The sequence below is a fragment of the Anomaloglossus baeobatrachus genome, chromosome 2 (genome assembly GCF_048569485.1).
Source record: "Anomaloglossus baeobatrachus isolate aAnoBae1 chromosome 2, aAnoBae1.hap1, whole genome shotgun sequence".
NCBI classification, from domain to species: Eukaryota; Metazoa; Chordata; class Amphibia; order Anura; family Aromobatidae; genus Anomaloglossus; species Anomaloglossus baeobatrachus.
The window spans coordinates 391,042,087-391,066,570 of NC_134354.1; the positions used below are offsets into that span (position 1 = coordinate 391,042,087).

At 51.9% G+C, this 24,484-nt stretch overlaps 1 protein-coding gene across 1 annotated transcript in view; it reads left to right on the forward strand.

The window, feature by feature from the left end:
- SF3A3 (splicing factor 3a subunit 3) overlaps nucleotides 1-24,484 on the forward strand; it is a 150,493-nt gene that overhangs the window by 56,076 nt on the left and 69,933 nt on the right. The window contains exons 10-11 of the mRNA XM_075334102.1: nucleotides 10,310-10,377; nucleotides 18,645-18,752. Coding sequence (XP_075190217.1) covers nucleotides 10,310-10,377; nucleotides 18,645-18,752 — 176 coding nt within the window. The remainder of the gene's footprint in view (nucleotides 1-10,309; nucleotides 10,378-18,644; nucleotides 18,753-24,484) is intronic.

A 24,484-nucleotide genomic window follows, 5' to 3' on the forward strand; every position in this document is an offset into this window, starting at 1 on the left:
CAGCAGGACAAGGGGAGGCTCCGGCCAGAACTCTTCGTTCCTGTCCAGGGCAGCTCGCTGATTCCTTCCAGAAGATGTGTTTAGTTTTCGGTTTTCGGTTCTAGTCTCCTCTCTCAGCCGGAAAGGGGCCTAGTTCGTTCCAGAACTGGTACGAGCCCTCAGTCTTACATGTCTGCAGGACACCCCTTTCGGTTACACCGACACCCAGTCCACCACGCCACCCGTTCCCAAGGGGCGCATGCCGGCGCCAGAGGCCAGAATTGTCACATGGATCCATTACTCCATAGGTGAAGACTTTCGCTTGAAGGGCGGACTTCCGCCACGGGCTACCGAGCAAGGGGTACCCTTTGGACGATTGGACTCCAGATGTCGACCGTCCAGGTTCCCTGGGCCGCCACCCGATCTAGTCGGCATACCTTTACTAGTTTCTACCAGGGTCACACCCAAGCTTCGACAGCGGCCAGTCTTGGAGTAAGGTCTGCGGGTGGCAGTGGCACACCTGTCACAACGTAGGTGCTTGTACGTCTGGCGCGAGCCCGACAGGGGGAAGCGGTTGCCTTCCTGTCTCCGGTGATGGTTTCTCTTCCCACCCAGGGACTGCTTTTGGACGTCCCATGGTCCTGTGTCCCCCAATGAAACGATAGAGAAAGAAGGATTTTTGTGTACTCACCGTAAAATCTCTTTCTCTGAGTCTTCATTGGGGGACACAGCACCCACCCTGCTTGTGTTATTGGTTATATATATTACCTGTCGGTTGCATCAGTGGCCATTTCCCCAGGCCACTAGTCACACGATTACTGGTCATAGTTTTTAACTTGTTTTATCCAGGATTGTTTGATTCTCCTCCTACTGCTTGTGCACTAAACTGATTGAGCCCGCCTCCGGCTCAGGGGTTATACTGCTGGGGAGGAGCTAACTTTTTCTGTTTACTTAGTGTCAGCCTCCTAGTGACAGCAGCATAACCCATGGTCCTGTGTCCCCCAATGAAGACTCAGAGAAAGAGATTTTACGGTGAGTACACAAAAATCCTTCTTTTTGCGGCCTGTACCTCTTGTGGGGCTATGTTACCTGCGGGTTCCACCTACCCTCACTGTGAGCAATGCTCGACCCCTGTTTCGCTTGCTCAGCCGGAGCCTCGGTCACTAGTGGGCCCCTCGGCTCATGTAGACCCCCCTGCTCCCCCTGTCCAGGCGGCAGTGACAGAGTTCGCCTCTTTTGCTGAGAAACTCTCTGAGTCACTTTCACAATCCATGGCTCAGTCTATGGACAAATGGTCTGCCAAGCTGCTTGAAGCTTTGCAGTCCAGACCGGTCCTTACACAGGCCCCGGCCCCTGTTGGATCGTCGCCTCCAGGCCCCTCTCGGTCCGCACCGCAGCGTGCTCCCAGGTTGGGCCCTAGGTCTCACGTGGAGGACTCCTGCCCGGACCACAGTCCTAGACAGGCTAAGCGGGCTCGCTGGGAATCTTCCCCGACTTCTTCACGCTGCTCGGGTTCCCAGCTTGAGGACTCGCTGGAGGACGAGGCGGACGTCGCAGCTCAGGGCTCTGACCCTGACGTCGCCCTCAACCTTGATACACCTGAAGGGGACGCCTTAGTAAATGATCTTATCTCGTCCATCAACCAGGTGTTAGATCTCTCTCCCCCCGCCTCCACCTGTAGAGGAGTCGGCTTCTCAGCAGGAGAAACACCAGTTTCGGTTCCCCAAACGTACACGGAGTGCGTTTTTCGATCATTCTAACTTCAGAGATGCTGTCCAAAAGCCCAGAGCGGTTCCGGACAAGCGCTTTACTAAGCGCCTTACTGACACACGTTACCCTTTCCCCTCTGAAGTAGTTAAGGGTTGGGCTCAATGTCCCAAGGTGGATCCGCCAGTCTCTAGGCTGGCGGCTAGATCTGTGGTATCGGTTGCAGATGGCTCATCGCTAAAGGATGCCACTGACAGGCAGATAGAGCTCCTGGTGAAACCCATCTATGAAGCCACGGGCGCGTCTTTTGCCCCGGCCTTTGCAGCCGTGTGGGCACTCCAAGCTATCTCAGCTTGTCTGGCTGAGATTAATGCAGTCACATGTAATTCTGCTCCGCAGGTTGCGTCTTTGACTTCTCAAGCGTAAGCTTTTTCTTCCTACGCCATGAACGCAGTCCTCGACTCTGCTAGCCGTACAGCGGTGGCATCCGCTAACTCTGTGGCTGTCCGCAGGGCCATGTGGCTGCGCGAATGGAAGGCAGACTCGGCCTCCAAGAGGTTCTTAACCGGTTTGCCGTTTTCTGGCGACCGCTTGTTTGGCGAACGATTGGATGAGATTAAGGAATCCAAAGGAAAGGACTCCTCCTTACCCCAGTCCAAACCTAAGAAACCTCAGCAACGAAAAATACAATCAAGGTTTCGGTCCTTTCGTCCCTCCGCCAAGCCCCAATCCTCTTCGTCCAGCAGGCCGGAGAAAGGCCAGAGGAACTCCTATGCGTGGCGGTCCAAGTCACGCCCCCAAAAGGCCGCAGGAGGCACTGCCTCCAAGGCGGCCTCCTCATGACTCTCGGCATCCCCGAGCCGCATCCTCGGTCGGTGGCAGGCTCTCCCGCTTTTGCGACGCCTGGTGGCCACATGTTCAAGACCGATGGGTGAGAGACATTCTGTCTCACGGTTACAGGATAGAGTTCAGCTCTCGTCCTCCGACTCGTTTCTTCAGAACCTCTCCGCCCCCCGCTCGGGCCGACGCACTTTTTCAGGCAGTGGACGCTCTGAAGACAGAAGGAGTTGTGATCCCCGTTCCCCCTTAGGAACGTGGTCGCGGCTTTTACTCCAACTTGTTCGTGGTGCCAAAAAAGGGCGGATCATTCCGTCCCGTTCTGGACCTCAAACTACTCAACAGACATGTGAGCACCAGACGGTTTCGGATGGAATCTCTCCGCTCGGTCATCGCCTCGATGTCACAAGGAGACTTCCTAGCATCGATCGACATCGAGGATGCTTATCTCCACGTGCCGATCGCACCCGAACATCAACGCTTCTTGCGTTTCGCCATCGGGGACGAACACCTTCAGTTCGTGGCATTGCCTTTCGGCCTGGCGACAGCCCCACGGGTTTTCACCAAAGTCATGGCATCCGTTGTGGCGGTCCTACACTCTCAGGGCCACTCGGTGATTCCCTACTTAGACGATCTCCTAGTCAGGGCACCTTCTCGGGTGGCGTGTCAATACAGCCTTACCGTCGCTCTGGCGACTCTCCAGCAGTTCGGGTGGATCATCAACTTCCCAAAATCCAAGTTGACACCGACCCAATCACTGACTTACCTCGGGATGGAATTTCATACACAGTCAGCGGTAGTCAAGCTACCGCGGGACAAACAGCTTTCTCTGCAGGCAGGGGTGCAATCTCTTCTTCGGGGTCAGTCACACCCCTTGAGGCGCCTCATGCACTTCCTGGGGAAGATGGTGGCAGCGATGGAGGCAGTGCCGTTCGCGCAATTCCATCTGCGGCCACTCCAATGGGACATTCTCCGCAAATGGGACAGGAGGTCGGCTTCCCTCGACAGGAAAGTCTCTCTTTCCCTTGCAACCAAGACGTCTCTTCAGTGGTGGCTCCTTCCCAATTCTCTATCGCAGGGAAAATCCTTCCTACCCCCAACCTGGGCTGTGGTCACCACGGACGCGAGCCTGTCTGGTTGGGGATCGGTTTTTCTCCACCACAGGGCTCAGGGAACCTGGACTCCCGATAGAGTCTTCTCTTCAGATCAATGTTCTGGAGATAAGGGCAGTGTATCTAGCCCTATTGGCTTTCTATCGGTGGCTGGAGGGCAGGCAGATCCGTATCCAGTCGGACAACGCCACTGCCGTCGCATACATCAACCACCAAGGCGGCACTCGCAGTCGTCAAGCCTTCCAGGAAGTCCGGCAGATTCTGCAGTGGGTGGAAGCCACAGCCTCCACCATCTCCGCAGTTCACATCCCGGGCGTAGAAAACTGGGAAGCAGATTTTCTCAGTCGTCAGGGCATGAATGCGGGGGAATGGTCTCTGCACCCAGAAGTGTTTCGAGAGATCTGTCGCCGCTGGGGAACGCCGGACGTCGATCTCATGGCGTCACGGCACAACAACAAAGTCCCGGCATTCATGGCTCGGTCTCTGGATCACAGAGCTCTGGCGGCGGATGCGTTAGTTCAGGATTGGTCGCAGTTTCGACTGCCTTACGTGTTTCCTCCTCTGGCGATGCTGCCCAGAGTGTTACGCAAGATCAGATCCGACTGCCGTCGCGCCATTCTCGTCGCTCCAGATTGGCCGAGGCGGTTGTGGTACCCGGATCTGTGGCATCTCACGGTGGGACAACCGTGGGCGCTTCCAGACCGCCCAGACTTGCTGTCACAAGGCCCGTTTTTCCATCTGAATTCTGTGGCCGTCAACCTGACTGTGTGGCCATTGAGTCCTGGCTCCTAGCGTCTTCAGGGTTATCTCAGGATGTCATTGCCACCATGAGACAGGCCAGGAAGCCAACGTCCGCCAAGATCTATTACAGGTCTTGGCAAATCTTCTTATCCTGGTGCTCTGATAACGGTTTTCTTCCATGGCCGTTTGCCTTACCCACTTTTCTTTCATTCCTTTAATCCGGAATGGACAAGGGTTTGTCACTCGGCTCTCTCAAGGGCCAAGTATCGTCGCTCTCCGTATTTTTTCAAAAGCGCCTAGCCAGGCTTCCGCAGGTCCGCACGTTCCTGCAGGGAGTTTGCCACATAGTCCCACCTTACAAATGTCCACTAGAACCCTGGGATCTTAACAGGGTGCTAACGGCTCTTCAGAAACCACCTTTCGAGCCGCTGCGGGATGTCTCTTTATCACGTCTTTCGCAGAAGGTGGCCTTTCTAGTGGCAGTTACATCACTCCGGAGAGTGTCTGAGCTTGCAGCGCTGTCGTGCAAAGCCCCCTTCCTGGTGTTTCACCAGGATAAGGTGGTTCTGCGTCCGGTCCCGGATTTTCTTTCTAAGGTGGTATCTCCTTTTCATCTCAATCAAGATATCTCCTTGCCTTCATTTTGCCCTAATCCAATTCACCAATGTGAAAAGGATTTGCACTCTTTGGATCTAGTGAGAGCACTCCGGTTCTACGTGTCTCGCACGGCGCCCCTGCGTCGTTCAGATGCGCTCTTTGTCCTTGTCGCTGGCCAGCGTAAGGGTTCGCAGGCTTCCAAGTCAACCTTGGCTCGGTGGATCAAGGAACCGATTCTCGAAGCCTACCGTTCTTCTGGGCTTCCGCTTCCTTCAGGGCTGAAAGCCCATTCTACCAGAGCCGTGGGTGCGTCCTGGGCATTGCGGCACCGGGCTACGGCTCAGCAGGTGTGTCAGGCAGCTACGTGGTCTAGTCTGCACACTTTCACGAAACACTATCAAGTGCATACCTATGCTTCGGCAGACGCCAGTTTAGGTAGGCGAGTCCTTCAGGCGGCGGTTGCCCACCTGTAAGAGGAGGCCGTTGCGGCTTTTTTATTGAGGTATTCTTTTACCCACCCAGGGACTGCTTTTGGACGTCCCAATTGTCTGGGTCTCCCAATGGAGCGACAAAGAAGAAGGGAACTTTGTTTACTTACCATAAATTCCTTTTCTTCTAGCTCCTATTGGGAGACCCAGCACCCGCCCCTGTTCCCTTCGGGCTGGTTGTTCTTTTGTGTACACATGTTGTTCATGTTGAATTGTTCTTTTTGTTCATGGTCTTCAGTTCTCCGAACATCCTTCGGATTGAATTTACCCTAGACCAATTTATATGTTTTCTCCTTCCTGCTTTTGCACCAAAACTGAGGAGCCCTTGATCCACGGGAGGGTGTATAGGCAGAGGGGAGGGGTTACACTTTTTTAAGTGTAATACTTTGTGTGGCCTCCGGAGGCAGAAGCTATACACCCAATTGTCTGGGTCTCCCAATAGGAGCTAGAAGAAAAGGAATTTACAGTAAGTAAACAAAATTCCCTTCTTTCGGACTATAAGACACACTGGACCATAAGACGCACCCTGGTTTTAGAGGAGGAAAATGGGAAAATAAAATTTTAAGCAAAATATGTGGTCATGACACACTGATATGGGGCGAGGATCTACTGCTGACACTGTTATGGGGGTAATGTCCCCAAATTCTCTACTAAGATACCCCATCCTGGTAATGATCCTCCTGCCTTGTATATGTACCCCCATCCTAGTATATGCACTTATCCTGCTATATACTGGCATCCTGCTATATGCCCCCATCCTGCTATATACCCCCATCCATCCTGCTGTATAGCCTGTATCCTGTATCACACAAAGAAAAAAAAAAAAATGTTCTCACCTTTCCTCGCTCCATGCAGTGTAGCTCCGCCTCCGGTCTGTGGCGGCAGCAGCGCCGCCGGAGTGTGGAGCCGTCACCGGTCACTTCCCTGCAGCACCGCTCGTCCTCCTGTCTGCCAGTCAGTTGACCTGCGTGACTAGCGGCGCACACAGGGATGATGTCATCGCTGTGCTCACCGCTCTCTACACAGATTAGCTGACCGGCAGATGGGAGGACATCGCGAAGCTGCAGGGGAACGGTGAGTGTACCGTACTTATTCACTGCCCCCCACGCTGATGATGCGTGGGGAGCAGTGAATACAGCCGCACATGATCACTCCAGGCTGTAGTTGCCAGGGGTGATCACGCGGGCCGGCTGTTTACTATGTGTGCACCCCCCCCGCCCATCTGTCAGTGCCGGTTTCAGCGCTGAGAGATGATGGGCAGGAGGATAGGCGTGCATATGTAATGAGCGGGCCCACGTGGTCACGGCAGGCGCTGCTACAGCCTGCTTGTGCCACCGATGACCCGCTCCACCGCAGCACCCTCATTCCCCGCAGACCTATATTCAGACTATAAGACGCACCCCCCACTGTTCCCCAACATTTGGGTTGAAAAAAGTGCGTCTTATGGTCTGAAAAATACAGTAGTCGGCCTTGAATATTTCTAGCAGACAAAAATAGATTCCATTTGGAAACAATTGTTAACTTTGACAAGTTGCACTGCCAAATTTTACCCGAAAGCCTCATTGTTAAATTGTGATTAAGGAAAGTTAACCACGTCAGGTGAAGACTGATACATGAGCAAAAACTTTCCAAAAGGGTCTTTGTTTTTGTACGATGACGTGCCCACCCACGATATTTTATAGAAATATATAGATATTTTAGAGATCCTTGCTTTGTGGCAGCAGTACATACAGGCACAAATTTCTTATGGCACAAAGTACTGTTTATTAAAGGGAACCTGTCACCAGATTTGACGACTATAAGCTGCAGCCACCACCAGTGGGCTCATATATACAGCTGTCTAGAATACTGTATATAAGAGCCCAGGCTGCTGTGTAGAACGTAAAAAACACTTTTATAATACTCACCTAGTGGCGTGGTCCGCTCTGATGGGTGTTGCTGCTCTCCGATCCGGCGCCTCCTCTCTGCTGTGATCTCTGTCCTCCTATCCCTTCCAGGCCGGCATTGCAGTCCTGCGCAGCTGCACTTTGATCTGCCCTGCTGAGAGCAGGTCAAAGTACTGTAATCTGTAATGCGCAGGCACGAGGAAATGTTAAAGACCGCCCGCGCATGCTCACTACAATACTTTAATCTGCCCTGAGCAGGGCAGATCAAAGTGCGCATGTGCAGGACCTCAATGCCGGCTAGTGTATGTGACGTCGGACGCGTCATGCACCCCGGCTTCAGAAGAAGGAGGAGGGCGATCGCCGCAGAGAGGAGGCGCCAGACCAGGGAGCAGCGACACCCATCGGACCAGACCGCACCCTAGGGGAGTATTATAAAGTTACTTTTATGCTCTACACAGCGGCTTGGGCTCTTATATACAGCATCTTAGAATGTTGCATATAAAGGGCTCATTGGTGGTGGCCGCTGCTCATAAGGTAAAAACCTGGTGACAAGTTCATAACTCCAGCATAAGGTAAAATATATCGACTTTGTTAATGTGAATTGTCAAAAGTCGGCGGTGATGCTGCTGACACAAAACATGTTACTCGTGCCCACAGGGGGCAGAATAACATTGATCTGTGGAAAACAATACCCACTAATTAGCATATTGCTACCAAAGTTCTAAATAGTTTTTTGCTTGCAGTTCGTGGTAATTTTTTTAGACAAAAAATGACTAAGTGCAAAGGTTATTGAATAAATAAATACACAGTGGCAATATGGGGAACCTGGGCAAGTTTAAGGCTATGTGCGCACTAGAAAAGTGATTTTTGTCAAGAAAATTTCTTGAGAAACTTCTGGGAGTTGAAGATTACCGCACCTGCGGTAAAAAAACGCACCAAAACCGCGGGAAAAACGCATGCGGTTTTGCTGCAGGTTGATCCCTGCGTTTTTTTTATGCTGAACTGCAATAAATAATATAGATAATAGATAGATAATCGATAGACAGATAATGGATAGAGGGAAAGATGGATAGATGAATAAATAGATAGATAGATGAGAAAGACCTATATAATGTCCCACTCCCCTGCATATTCTAAGCTGGCACCCTTTAATGACTTTCATGTGGCACTAAAGGGTGCCTAGCCTTGTATTTAGCCAAAAAATAAATAAATAATTAAAAAAAAAATGACGTGAGGTCCCCCCATCTTTTGTAGCCAGCTAGGGTAAAGCAGACGGCTGCAGCCTGCAGACCACAGCTGGCAGCTTCACCTTGGCTGGTAATCCAAAACAGAGGGCACCCCACGCTGTTATTTTACATTAAATAAATAATTTAAAACAAAAAACGTGGGGTCCCCCCCAAATTGGATCACCAGCCAAGGTAAAGCAGACAGCTGGGGTCTGATATTCTCAGACTAGGGAGGTCCACTGTTATTGGACACTCCCCAGCCTAAAAATAGCAGGTTACAGCCGCCCCAGAAGTGGCGCATCCATTAGATGTGCCAATCCTGGCGCTTCACCCCAACTTATCCCATTGCCCTGGTGCGGTGGCAAACCGGGTAATATATGGGGTTGATGCCAGATGTGTAATGTCACCTGGCATCAGGCCCTGGGGTTAGTGATGTCACGCGTCTATCAGATACCTGACATCACAAACCCAGTCAGTAATAAAAAAAAAAAAAAAAATTGATGACAAAAGTTTTATTTGAAAAAACACTCCCCAAAACATTCCCTCTTTCACCAATTTATTGAAAAGAACAATCAAATCCGGGTCCGGCGTAATCCAATAAGGGGGTCCCATGACGATCCATACCATAGTCAATGTCCCAGTCAATGAAGAACAGAATGTTCCCCATTGGCTGGGAGAGTAATGCAGTCACCTGAGCTAACATCAATAGGTCAGCCCAGGTCACTGCAGGGGATGACGAGCGCTGCTGTCAGGAGGTTAGATGAGATCATTACCTGCTGTGACTATTTCCTGCAGTCCTGCCATCAGCGCTGTCACTGCCTTCTATGCCCGCCGCGTTGTCAGCAGTATCGCGAGAGCCTGTGACGTCACCGCTAGTGACAGTCTCGGGCTGCTCGCGAGACGGGCATAGACGGCAGTGACAGCGGTGACGGCAGGAGATTGTCACAGCAGGTAATGATCTCATCTCACCTCCTGACAGCAGCGCTCGGCATCCCCGTGGCTGCACGCACTGCTGTGTGTCAGTGTCTGCCTGCGCTGCAGCGTGACAAGCTGCTGATCCTGCGGGCAGACACTGACACTGCAGGGCAGGCAGCCGCGGGGCCGGAGCGGGACACAGACTGCACGGGCATCTGAAGGTCACACGGAAGTGCTTCTGTGCAGCGTCCAGGGAGTGTGCCGTGTGTGTTTACTCTGCTCCGCTTCCTCTTCTGTCATAATGACATCACTTCCTGCAAAACCGCAGGCAGCGATGTACATTACCACAGGTAAATCGCGGCTATACCGGGGGTATACTGCACATCATTTGCTACCTGCGGTATACCCCCGGTATTTCGCGATTACATTACAGTGAATGGAGTGAAATTCCGGGGGTATACCGCAGGTACCTACGGAAAAGAAGTGACATGCACATTTTCTCAAGAAATGTTCTCAAGAAAATCTTCACAAAGAATTTTCTTGAGAAAAAAATACGCTGTGTGCGCACAGATATTTTTTTTTTTCTCATAGGTTTTGCTGGGAAATGTCTGCAGAAAGATTTCAAACATTTCTCAAGAAATTTCCGCACCAAAACCGCGGGTAAATCCGCGGGTAAAACGGGCTTGTGCGCACATAGCCTAAGGCTCCCTTTAATACAGGTTAATTCAGGTTTATCCATACATGATTTTAAAGCTTGTGTGACTGACCTTTTATGTTCATTATATTCATTAAACTTACGTTCTTATCTTTTTTTTTGTCAGGAATTGGCTTCTCTTGGGTTGGATAGATTGAAGTCTGCTTTACTTGCTTTGGGTCTTAAATGTGGAGGGTAAGTGGTAGATATTTCATAGGGTTTTAACTTAAAGGGGTTTTCCTACAAACTAGAATCTACTTTAAGGCTATGTGCCCACGTAGCGTATTTTCATGCAGTTACGCTGCAGCGTAACTGTATGCGTCCTGCGCCCCCAGCACAATCTATGAAGATTGTGCATAATCCATGCCCACGTAGCGTATTTTCATGCAGTTACGCTGCATATTGCACTGCAGCGTAACTGTGTGCGTCCTGTGTCCCCAGCACAATCTATGAAGATTGTGCATAATCCATGCCCACGTGGCGTATTAGAACGCGAAGCGCTGCGTTCTAAGAAGTGACATGTAACTTCTTTCATGCGCTTTGCATGCAGTCCCCGCTCTATCTATGGGAGGGGCTGCATCCAGAGCGCATGAAATCGGCTTTTCAGTACGCAGTGTTTCTGCAGCGATTTGAAGCGCCCATGTGCTGTTCAAATTGCTGCAGAAATTTCTGCAGGGACAGAACGCCACGTCGGCACATAGCCTAAAATGAATTTTATCAATGGATCTTGGATTTTAGCCATATAACCCATGTTGTTAATTTAAGTCTTAAAGTGTAGAAATGTTTGCGGCCCAGTAATAAGTTGCATCACGAATAAAATAACATGCGTTTTTTTGTTAAATTGATGCCTCCCACAACATGACTGACAAATGTGTCCCATTGTCTTCCTGACCAAAATAAAAGTAACATTCACACAGCCTTAAATAAATGAGAACTGAAAGCTCTTGTCAAAGCAGTCTATTACTTATAATTGTTACAAAGTCATGGCTGTACATACTTATGAACGACTTAGGCTGCTTTCACATATCAGTTTTTTGCCATCAGGCACAATCCGGCAAAAACCTGAAAAAAAAACTATCCGGCATCTGTTGCCGCAGGATCCGTTCCCCCCCCAATAGACTTCTCTTAGCGCCGGATGGCCTTGCATTCCATCTGGCTTTCACCGGATCTGGCAAAATTTGCTTGTTTGGCGGCCGGATGGAACGCTGAGGGAAACGTTTTTTCTTCAGCGCTCTATTGGGAGACCCAGACGATTGGGGTATAGCTACTGCCCTCTGGAGGCCACACAAAGCACTACATCAAAAGTGCAAGGCCCCTCCTCCTCTGGCTATACCCCCCCCGTGGTATCACGGGTTCTCCAGTTTTAGCTTTGTGTGCGAAGGAGGTCAGACATTCCATGCATAGCTCCACAGATTTTAGTCAGCAGTAGCTGCTGACTATTTCGGATGGAAGAAAAGAGGACACATATAGTGTCCCCAGCATGCTCCCTTCTCACCCCTGGATGGTGTTGTAAGGTTGAGGTACCTATTGCTGGTACAGGGCTGGAGCCTGACATGCTGTTTTCCTTCCACATCCCCTGGTAGGGCTCTGTGGAAGTGGGATCCTGCCGGCCTCTCAGCTCTGACGCCGGGCTCCATCCACAGACCCATTAGAACCTGATGGAGACGGAGCAGGAGTACGATCAGGGACAGGCCCTGCATCATACAGGTACTCTGTGTCCCCGGCAGGCACAGACACACTCCGGGCTGGCTGGGTGTTGTAGTGCGCCGGGGACCGCAACGTTGGAGTTAGTGTCCCTACAGATTACTGGGGGATTTTTTGTGTATGGGAACGCAGCGCCGACCCCCTCTGGACCGGGCGGCGCTGCTGTGACTTGTGGTGCGCCGGGGATCCGCCGTCCGCGCTTTTACGGCGGCGGCGGTTATAAATTGAGTCCCCGGCTTTTTGGGCCTAGGACGCCGGCAGCTCCGATTCGTTCCCGCCCCCACCCTGTCATTCAGGGTAGGGGAGAGACGCTGTTCGCTAGCAGCGACGAGGGCTGGAGCCTGATTTACATGCTCCAGCCCTCACACTAGGCACAGAGGGAAGCAGGCTTCCCGCTCTTAGCCAGGAACGCCCAGGGCCCGCCCCCCTTCTCTCTCAGGACGCCGGCAGCCATTACATGCAGTCTGGCTGGAGGAAGGACGCAAGGCTCTGGGAGACCTGGACTAGGGGCTATCTGGCGACCACACACCCGCTTTTTAAGCGGGCGGTAAGCGATTTTTCTGTGCTGGTCCCTCTAGTGCCTCACGGTGTATCGGTGTACTGTGTACAGATATATAGATATTGTATTTCTTGCACTGTGAGGTCGCTTCTGGCTGCCTCTCCCAGATCCCTCTGTGGAAGCAGCAACATGCCATCCTCAAAACGCAAGGCTGCCAAGGCCAGGGCTGTGTGTACTGCGTGTGCGGCATGTGGGGCTAATCTACCAGCAGGCTCCCATTGTGTGCAATGCTCCGACCCGGTGCTGCTTCGCCAGCCGGAGTCAGGAGAGGTAGTGACCCAGGCTGAGACGCTTGTAAGTTCTGCCCCGGTGACAGGGACAGACTTTGCAGTTTTTGCTGATAATATGTCTATGTCTATGGCAAAAATCCTTGAAACCTTGCAATCTATGCATGGGGCTCAGTCTTTGGGCACGGCGAGGCCTCTGTCCTCAGGTCCCCCTCACTTGGAATTAATCCAGCCCACAGGGGGGTCCCCGGCTTCACAGGCCGAGGATTATGACTCAGATGATAGCCCCAGCCACCCTAAGCGAGCTCGCTGGGAAAGACCCTCGACGTCATCACACTGCTCAGGGTCTCAGCGCAATCAGTCTCCCTGTGATGTGTCTGATGAGAGTGATCAGGAATCCATTCCTGGAACCCCTCTCAACCTGGATACCCCTGATGGGGATGCCATGGTAAACGACCTTATCTCAGCCATCAATAGGCTGTTGGATATTTCTCCCCCAGCCCCTTCAGCAGAAGAGGCGGCTGCGGAGCAGGAGAAGTTTCGTTTCCTTTATCCCAAGCGTAAATTGAGTGCTTTGTTGGATCACGCTGACTTCAGAGAATCAATCCAGAAGCACGACGCTCACCCAGAAAGGCGTTTCTCTAAACGATCTAAAGATACGCGTTTCCCTTTCCCCCCTGAGGTGGTCAAGCGCTGGACACAGTGTCCAAAGGTAGACCCCCCGATTTCCAAACTTGCAGCTAGATCCATAGTTGCAGTGGAGGATGGCGCTTCACTTAAGGATGCCAATGACAGACAGATGGACCTTTGGTTAAAATCTGTCTATGAAGCTATCGGCGCGTCGTTTGCTCCGGCATTCGCAGCCGTATGGGCACTCCAGGCTATTTCAGCTGGCTTAGCAAAAGTGGATGCTATCATACATCCAGCAGTGCCGCAAGTGGCGCACCTTACCACGCAGATGTCGGCGTTTGCGTCTTACGCTATCAATGCGGTCCTAGAATCTACCAGCCGCACCTCAATGGCGTCCGCCAATTCGGTAGTTTTGCGCAGAGCCTTGTGGTTAAAGGACTGGAAAGCAGATGCTGGTTCCAAAAAATGTTTAACCAGTTTGCCTTTATCTAGAGATAGACTGTTTGGCGAGCCATTGGCTGATATCATTAAGCAGTCCAAGGGTAAAGACTCCTCTTTACCACAACCCAGAACAACCAAACCTCAGCAGAAAAAGTGGCAGCAGAGGTTTCAGTCCTTTCGAGGTTCGGGCAAGACACCATTTACCTCGTCCAAAGGGACTCAGAGGACGCAAAGAAACTCAGATTCGTGGCGGGCTCACACGCGCCCCAAGAAAGCAAATGGAGGTACCGCTTCCAAAGCGGCTACCTCATGACTTCCAGCCCCCTCCCTCCGCATCGCCGGTCGGGGGCAGGCTCTCCCGCTTTTTCGGCATTTGGATGTCACAGGTCAAAGACCGGTGGGTGACGGACATTTTGTCTCGCGGGTACAGAATCGAGTTCAATTCTCGTCCTCCAGCTCGGTTCTTCAGAACCTCCCCACATCCAGACCGAGCAGATGCTCTGCTGCAGGCGGTGGACTCCCTAAGAGCGGAAGGAGTGGTGATCCCAGTCCCTCCTCAGGAACAAGGGCAAGGGTTTTACTCCAATCTCTTTGTGGTTCCAAAAAAGGACGGCTCGTTCCGTCCTGTTCTGGACCTAAAACGGCTCAACAAACATGTGCACGCCAGGAAGTTCCGGATGGAAACCCTGCGTTCTGTCATTGCCTCAATGTCCAGAGGAGACTTCCTTGCCTCAATAGACATCAAAGATGCTTATCTCCACGTGCCAATTGCTACAGAACATCAACGTTTTCTACGTTTTGTGATAGGAGACGACCATTTTCAGTTCGTAGCTCTGCCATTTGGTCTGGCGACAGCCCCACGGGTCTTCACCAAGGTCATGGCGGCGGTGGTAGCAGTCTTGCACTCTCAGGGACACTCGGTGATCCCTTACCTAGACGATTTATTGGTCAAAGCTCCCTCTCAAGAGGCAGGTCAGCACAGCCTGAATGCTACGCTGGAGACCCTACAGTCTTTCGGATGGATCATCAACTTTCCAAAGTCGATCCTATCACCGACTCAATCACTAACGTATCTTGGCATGGAGTTTCATACTCTAGCAGCGATAGTGAAGCTTCCGCTGAACAAGCAGCGGTCACTACAGACAGGGGTGCAATCTCTTCTGCAGGGCCAGTTGCATCCCTTGCGGCGCCTCATGCATTTCCTAGGGAAGATGGTGGCAGCCATGGAAGCAGTTCCCTTTGCGCAGTTTCATCTGCGCCCACTTCAATGGGACATTCTCCGCCAATGGGACGGGAAGTCAACGTCCCTGGACAGGAAAGTCTCGCTTTCCCAGACGGCCAAGGACTCCCTACAATGGTGGCTCCTTCCCACCTCATTGTCTCAGGGAAGATCCTTCCTGCCCCCATCCTGGGCAGTAGTCACGACAGATGCGAGTCTGTCAGGGTGGGGAGCAGTATTTCTCCACCACAGGGCTCAGGGGACGTGGACTCCGCAGGAGTCCACCCTTCAGATCAATGTTCTGGAGATCAGAGCAGTGTATCTTGCTCTACTGGCCTTCCAACAGTGGCTGGAAGGAAAGCAGATCCGAATCCAATCGGACAACTCCACAGCGGTGGCATACATCAACCACCAAGGAGGGACGCGCAGTCGGCAAGCCTTCCAAGAAGTCCGGCGCATTCTAATGTGGGTGGAGGACAGAGCATCCACCATATCCGCGGTTCACATCCCAGGCGTAGAAAACTGGGAAGCAGACTTCCTCAGTCGCCAGGGCATGGACGCAGGGGAATGGTCCCTTCACCCGGACGTGTTTCAGGAAATCTGTCGCCGCTGGGGAGTGCCGGACGTCGACCTAATGGCATCCCGGCACAACAACAAGGTCCCGGCATTCATGGCGAGGTCGCGCGATCAAAGAGCTCTGGCGGCAGACGCCTTGGTTCAAGATTGGTCGCAGTTTCAGCTCCCATACGTGTTTCCGCCTCTGGCGCTCTTGCCCAGAGTGCTACGCAAGATCAGATCCGAGTGCAGCCGCATCATACTCGTCGCTCCAGACTGGCCGAGGAGGTCGTGGTATCCGGATCTGTGGCATCTCACGATCGGTCGACCGTGGTCACTGCCAGACCGACCAGACTTACTGTCCCAAGGGCCGTTTTTCCATCAGAATTCTGCGGCCCTGAACCTGACTGTGTGGCCATTGAGTCCTGGATCCTAGCATCTGCAGGATTATCTCAAGGAGTCGTTGCCACAATGAGACAAGCTAGAAAGTCGAATTCGGCTAAGATCTACCACAGAACGTTGAAGATTTTCTTATCCTGGTGCTCTGCTCAGGGAGTGTCTCCCTGGCCATTTGCATTGCCCAAGTTTCTTTCCTTCCTGCAATCGGGGTTAGAAAAGGGCTTGTCGCTCAGCTCCCTTAAAGGGCAAGTTTCGGCACTATCCGTGTTTTTTCAGAAGCGTCTAGCACATCTTTCTAAGGTGCGCACGTTCCTGCAGGGGGTCTGTCATATTGTGCCCCCGTACAAGCGGCCGTTAGATCCATGGGATCTGAACAGGGTACTAGTTGCTCTCCAGAAGCCGCCCTTCGAGCCTCTGAAGGAAGTTTCTTTTTCTCGGCTGTCACAGAAAGTGGCGTTTCTTGTTGCGATCACATCGCTTCGGCGAGTGTCTGAGCTGGCAGCTCTGTCATCCAAGGCTCCCTTCCTGGTGTTCCACCAGGACAAGGTAGTGCTGCGCCCTATTCCGGAGTTTCTCCCTAAGGTCGTATCCTCTTTTCATCTTAATCAGGATATATCCTTGCCTTCTTTTTGTCCTCATCCGGTTCACCGGTATGAAAAGGACTTACGTTTGCTAGATCTGGTGAGAGCACTCAGAATCTACATTTCCCGCACGGCGCCCATGCGCCGTGCCGATGCACTTTTTGTCCTTGTCGCTGGTCCGCGCAAGGGGTTGCAGGCTTCTAAAGCCACCCTGGCTCGATGGATCAAAGAACCAATTCTAGAGGCCTACCGTTCTGCGGGGCTTCCGGTTCCGTCAGGGCTAAAAGCCCACTCAACCAGAGCCGTGGGTGCGTCCTGGGCATTTCGTCACCAGGCTTCGGCTCAACAGGTGTGCCAGGCAGCTACCTGGTCCAGTCTGCACACTTTCACCAAGCATTATCAGGTGCATACCTATGCTTCGGCGGATGCCAGCTTAGGTAGAAGAGTCCTGCAGGCGGCAGTGACACCCCCGTAGGGGAGGGCTGTTTTGCAGCTCTAACATGAGGTATTTCTTTACCCACCCAGGGACAGCTTTTGGACGTCCCAATCGTCTGGGTCTCCCAATAGAGCGCTGAAGAAGAAGGGAATTTTGTTACTTACCGTAAATTCCTTTTCTTCTAGCTCTTATTGGGAGACCCAGCACCCGCCCTGTTGTCCTTCGGGATGTTTTTTTGTTGTTTGCGGGTACACATGTTGTTCATGTTGAACGGTTTTTCAGTTCTCCGATGTTATTCGGAGTTAATTTGTTTAAACCAGTTATTGGCTTCCTCCTTCTTGCTTTGGCACTAAAACTGGAGAACCCGTGATACCACGGGGGGGGTATAGCCAGAGGAGGAGGGGCCTTGCACTTTTGATGTAGTGCTTTGTGTGGCCTCCAGAGGGCAGTAGCTATACCCCAATCGTCTGGGTCTCCCAATAAGAGCTAGAAGAAAAGGAATTTACGGTAAGTAACAAAATTCCCTTCTTGTCTCAGGCGAAAAAACGTATCGCGCTGGATCCGGCACCGTACGGTGTGTTTTATAATAAAAGCCTATGGATGCTGGAGCCGGCGTAATGCGGCAAAAAGCCGGATAAGGCCGCCAGATCCAGGTTTTTGAACTGAGCATGCTCAGTATAAGAACGTATCCATTAAAAAACTGAAGGAACTGATGGAAAAAACTGATGCAACTGATTCATTTTTTGCCGGATCCGTTGCATCAGTTTTTTTTCCGGATCGTGCCTGATGCCAAAAAACTGATGTGTGAAAGCAGCCTAAAAAGTGCTTTACATGCTGCGACATCGATAACGATATATCGTCGAGGTCACGTCGTTAGTGACGCACATCCGGCGCCGTTAGCGACATCGCAGCGTGTGACACCAAGGAGCGCCGTTCAACGATCGGAAAAACGTCAAAAATCGTTGATCGTTGACACGTATCTCCTTTTCATAATATCGTTGGTGGTGCATGCCGCTGGTTGTTCGTCGTTCCTGCGGCGTCACATGCGTGATGCTCCAGGAACGACGAACATCTCTTTACCTGCGTCCACTGGCAATGAGGAAGGAAGGAGGTGGGCGGCAGATTCCGGCCGCACATCTCCGCCCCCCCACTGCTATTGGGCGACCGCTTAGTGACACCGCAGTGACGTTGCTATGACGCCGAACGCATCTCCCCCTTGAAGGAGGGATTGTCCGGCGGTCACAGCGACGTCGCTGAAAAGGTATGTGTGTGTGAAGCTGCCGTAGCGATAATGTTCGCTACGGCAGCAATCACCAAATGTCGCACGAACGACGGGGGCGGGTGCTATCGCACACGACATCGCTAACTATCACTAGCGATGTCGCAGCATGTAAAGTAGATAAAGAAGATATGACAACTCCCAGGAGGCAACTTTGTAATGATCAATATGAACCATTAAATACATTTTTCAAAAGATTGAAGAAAATCTGTTTTGGTACAATGAAAAAAGAGAATCCACAATCTAAACCTAAATTGTTATAAAATTGTAATTCCATAAATTGGGAAGGGTAGCATAATCACTTATGCATTTAAGATTGTAGTTCTGGCCTTAGCCAAAACCATTCAGATGTCTTTTGATACTATTCCATGGTACCTTTTAGGACATTTTCTATGTAGTGTATAATTAAAACCAATTTCCATTTATTTTTAGAACATTAGAAGAAAGGGCACAGAGACTTTTTGGTACAAAAGGAAAATCACTGGAATCTTTAGAGCCTTCATTGTTTGCCAAGAATCCAAAAGCTAAAGGTGTCCGAAGGTAAACTTAACTTCTGTTTCTGCTGGAGATTTTCTGGTTTTATGGAACGTTTGTGGTATCTTGTACACTTATACAACTGCATCATAAACTTTGTTTAAAAGCCTGTAATGTAAAAAAAATGTAGAAATCTCTTGCTGGTGCCATTCATTATATTTACTTTTCATATCTGTAGTCTGAAAACATGATTTCCCATCAAACTAATCATGGTATTTATCAAGCATTTTTACATTCTCAAACTGGTGAAAGAAACTCTTTAAGGAACAATAATTGCGACACATCTGGGGAGATTTTCCCAAACTAGTGGAGGATTTTTCTTAAAGGAGATATGCCATTTTCTTTGTATTTAAGAAATTGGCACAGTGTACCTAAAAATGAGGAAAATACATACACTACTCACTTAAAGTTAGGTATTTGGGGCTTTTGGGTGAAATGTAAAAACAAAATTTGCACTATAGTGATATTTTATGATGAAAGACGGGCATTTAGGGAGATTTCCTCATCTCAAACACTTTGACACAAAAGCCAGCAACCATGGTGGATACACCCGCTAAAATGTCAATGTTTCAATAACTTGTCATGTGGCTTAGAGCATCAATTACAGCTTGACAAAGACATCGCTTGCTCTTCACAAGTGGAGTTATCTGCTGAAGCATGTGATCCCACTCTTCTTGAAGGGCAGCCCTTTGGTCATTGAGGTACAGAGTTATGAGCTTCTACATGGCAATCCAGCTGATTCCTAGGTTTTCTATGGGAGTCAGGTGTGGTGAAAGTGCAGGCCACTCTATTTGAGATACCCCAGTCTCCAGCAGCCATTCCCTAATGACGTGACAATGAGGAGCATAGTCATCCATGAATATGAAGTTAGGCCTATGTTGTTCATCCATTGGCACAATTACTGGATTAATGATGTTTTCTTTGTCGCTTCATTGGGAGACCCAGACAATTGGGTGTATAGCTTCTGCCTCCGGAGGCCATACAAAGTATTACACTCAAAAGTGTAACCCCTCCCCTCTGCCTATACACCCTCCCGTGCATCACGGGCTCCTCAGTTTTATGCTTTGTGTGGAAGGAGGCACACATCCACTCACACATCTCCATTTTAGTCAGCAGCAGCTGCTGATTGTATCGGTTGGAAGAAAAGAGGGCCCCCACGGGGCCCCCGGCATGCTCCCTTCTCACCCCACTAAGTCGGCGGTGCTGTTAAGGTTGAGGTACCCATTGCGGGTACGACGTCCGGAGCCTCATGCCGTGTTTCCTTCTCCATCCCTGAGGGCTCTGGTAGAAGTGGGATCCGAAGCGGTCATCCAGGTTCTGGGACCGTGCTCCCTCCGCAGCCCCTGAGGGAATCTGCTGGACAGGAGCTTATCTATCTTCAGGGACAGGGCCCTGCATCCACGAGGTACTCTGTGTCCCCATGGGGACTGTGTATGGAGCGCCTGGTTTCCGGACGCCGCAACTGACTGCTGAATTGTGAAGACCGGGGACTACCGCGCCGACCGCGCCTGCTTGTCGGCCGCGGTATTAAATTTAGTCCCCGGCTTCATCGCGGCCTAGTGGCAAAACTCCCGCCCCCGGGCCTGTCTATAAGAGATAGGGGCGGGACAGCCGACCTGACGTCGGATGTGAGGGCCGGGGCATCCTGTATGCTCCCTCCCCCCTCACTGATCACTGTGGGGACCCCAGATTCCCGCACTTTTCCTAACGCCGCCCCTGGCTTCACTCCTCCCTTGAGCGCTCCGGCAGCCATTTTTAGGACATTCTGCCGGTGGAGAATCACAGAGAACAGCTCTGCAGCTCTGGGAGACTAAGGCAGGGAATCTGGAGCACACACACCCCGCTTTTTAGCGGTCGGTAAGCCGCACCGGTCACTCGGTGTCGGTCCCCTTGGGTGCCGGTATAGATACGTATATATATACTTATTTCTGTTCGGCTGGGCTGTATACCCTTTTTTCTATATACCCTCAGTGATCACGCTCCTAGGACATAACAGCATGTCGGCCACAAGGAGCAAGGGCACTAAAGCACAGGGTTTTTTTGCGACATGTACCTCTTGTAGGGCCATGTTACCTGCGGGTTCCACCTACCCTCACTGTGAGCAATGCTCGACCCCTGTTACGCTTGCTCAGCCGGAGCCTCGGTCACTAGTGGGCCCCTCGGCTCAGGCAGACCCCCCTGCTTCCACTGTCCAGGTGGCAGCGACAGAGTTTACAGTTTTTGCTGAAAAGCTCTCAGAGTCACTCTCACAATCCATGGCTCAGTCTATGGACAAATGGTCTGCCAAGTTGCTGGAAGCCCTGCAGTCCAGACCGGTCCTTACACAGGCCCCGGACCCTGTTAGATCGGCGCCTCCAGGTCCCTCTCGGTACACCCCGGCCGGGGTGGGCCCTAGGTCTCACGTGGAGGACTCCTCCACGGACCACAGTCCCAGACCAGCTAAGCGGGCTCGCTTGGAATCTTCCCCGACTTCCTCACGCTGCTCGGGTTCCCAGCTTGAGGACTCTCTGGAGGACGAGGCAGAGGTTGCAGCTCAGGGCTCGGACCCTGATGTTGCTCTCAATCTTGATACACCTGAAGGGGACGCCTTAGTAAATGATCTTATCTCGTCCATCAATCAGGTGTTGGATCTATCTCCCCCGCCTCCACCTATAGAGGAGTCGGCCTCTCAGCAGGAGAAACACCAGTTTTGTTTTCCCAAACGTACACGGAGTGCATTTTTTGATCACTCTAACTTCAGGGATGCCATCCAGAAGCCCAGAGCGGTTCCGGACAAGCGCTTTACTAAGCGCCTTACTGACACACGTTACCCCTTCCCCGCTGACGTAGTTAAGGGTTGGGCTCAATGTCCTAAGGTGGATCCCCCAGTTTCCAGATTGGCGGCTAGATCTGTGGTTTCGGTTGCAGATGGCTCATCACTAAAAGATGCCACTGACAGGCAGATAGAACTCCTGGTGAAATCCATCTATGAGGCCACGGGAGCGTCTTTTGCCCCGGCTTTTGCAGCCGTGTGGGCAGTCCAAGCGATCTCAGCTTGTCTGGCTGAGATTAATGCGGTCACACGTACGTCTGCCCCGCAGGTTGCATCTTTAACCTCTCAGGCGTCGGCGTTTTCTTCCTACGCCATGAACGCAGTCCTAGACTCTGCTAGCCGTACAGCGGTGGCATCCGCTAATTCTGTTGCAGTCCGCAGGGCCATGTGGCTGCACGAATGGAAGGCAGACTCTGCTTCCAAGAGGTTCTTAACCGGTTTGCCGTTTTCTGGCGAGAGATTGTTTGGCGAACGATTGGACGAGATTATTAAGGAATCCAAGGGAAAGGATTCCTCCTTACCCCAGTCCAAACCTAAGAGACCTCAGCAACGAAAAATACAATCGAGGTTTCGGTCCTTTCGTCCCTCCGCCAAGCCACAGTCCTCTTCGTCCAATAGACAGGACAAAGGCCAGAGGAACTCCTATGCGTGGCGGTCTAAGTCACGCCCCCAAAAGACCGCCGGAGGCACTGCTTCCAAGGCGGCCTCCTCATGACTCACGACATCCCCGAACCGCATCCTCGGTCGGTGGCAGGCTCTCCCGCTTTCGCGACGCCTGGTGGCCACATGTTCAAGACCGATGGGTGAGAGACATTCTGTCTCACGGTTACAGGATAGAGTTCAGCTCTCGTCCTCCGACTCGTTTCTTCAGAACCTCCCCGCCCCCCGCGCGAGCAGACGCACTTTTTCAAGCAGTGGACGCTCTGAAAAAAGGAGTCGTGACCCCCGTTCCCACTCAGGAACAGGGTCGCGGTTTTTACTCCAACTTATTCGTGGTGCCAAAGAAAGACGGATCATTCCGTCCCGTTCTGGACCTCAAATTGCTCAACAAACACGTGAGCACCAGACGATTCCGGATGGAATCTCTCCGCTCGGTCATCGCCTCGATGTCACAAGGAGACTTCCTCGCATCGATAGGCATCCTTGATGTCTATCTCCATGTGCCGATCGCACCAGAACATCAACGCTTTTTGCGTTTCGCCATCGGGGACGAACACCTTTAGTTCGTGGCATTGCCCTTCGGCCTGGCGACAGCCCCACGGGTTTTCACCAAAGTCATGGCATCCGTTGTGGCGGTCCTACACTCTCAGGGCCACTCGGTGATTCCCTACTTAGACGATCTCCTAGTCAGGGCCTCTTCTTGGGTGGCGTGTCAACACAGCCTTACCGTCGCTCTGGCGACTCTCCAGCAGTTCGGGTGGATCATCAACTTCCCGAAATCCAAGTTGACACCGACCAAATCTCTGACCTATCTAGGGATGGAGTTTCATACACAGTCAGCGGTAGTCAAGCTACCACTAGACAAACAGCTGTCACTGCAGGCAGGGGTGCAATCTCTGATTCAGACTCAGTCACACCCCTTGAGACGCCTCATGCACTTCCTGGGGAAGATGGTGGCAGCGATGGAAGCAGTGCCCTTCGCGCAATTCCATCTGCGCCCGCTCCAGTGGGACATTCTCCACAAATGGGACAGGAAGTCGAACTTTCTCGACAGGAACGTCTCTCTTTCCCTTGCAACAAAGACGTCTCTTCAGTGGTGGCTGCTTCCCACGTCTCTATCACAGGGAAAATCCTTTCTGCCCCCAACCTGGGCTGTGGTCACCACGGACGCGAGCCTGTCAGGGTGGGGAGCGGTGTTCCTCCATCACAGGGCTCAGGGAACCTGGACTCCGATAGAGTCTTCCCTTCAGATCAATGTCCTGGAGATAAGGGCAGTGTATCTGGCCCTATTGGCTTTCCAGCAGTTGCTGGAGGGCAGGCAGATCCGTATCCAGTCGGACAACGCCACTGCCGTCGCATACATCAACCACCAAGGCGGCACGCGGAGTCGTCAAGCCTTCCAAGAAGTCCGGCGGATTCTGCAGTGGGTGGAAGCCACAGCATCCACCATCTCCGCAGTTCACATACTGGGAGTAGAAAACTGGGAAGCAGATTTTCTCAGTCGTCAGGGCATGGATGCGGGGGAATGGTCCCTGCACCCAGAAGTGTTTCGAGAGATCTGTCGTCGCTGGGGAACGCCGGACGTCGATCTCATGGCGTCACGGCACAACAACAAAGTCCCTGCCTTCATGGCACGGTCTCAGGATCACAGAGCTCTGGCGGCGGACGCATTAGTTCAGGATTGGTCGCAGTTTCGACTGCCTTATGTATTTCCTCCTCTGGCAGTGCTGCCCAGAGTACTACGCAAGATCAGATCCGACTGCCGTCGCGCCATTCTCGTCGCTCCAGACTGGCCGAGGCGGTCATGGTACCCGGATCTGTGGCATCTCACGGTGGGTCAGCCGTGGGCGCTGCCAGACCGCCCAGACTTGCTGTCGCAAGGGCCGTTTTTCCATCTGAATTCTGCGGCCCTCAACCTGACTGTGTGGCCATTGAGTCCTGGCTCCTAGCGTCTTCAGGGTTGTCTCAGGATGTCATTGCCACTATGAGACAGGCCAGGAAACCGACGTCCGCCAAGATCTATCACAGGACTTGGCGGATTTTCTTGTCCTGGTGTTCTGATAAAGGTTTTACTCCCTGGCCTTTTGCCTTACCCACTTTTCTTTCCTTCCTTCAATCCGGAATGGATAAGGGGTTGTCACTTAGTTCTCTCAAAGGGCAAGTATCGGCACTCTCAATATTCTTTCAAAAGCGCCTGGCCAAGCTTCCGCAGGTCCGCACGTTCCTGCAGGGAGTTTGCCACATAGTCCCACCTTACAAGCGCCCG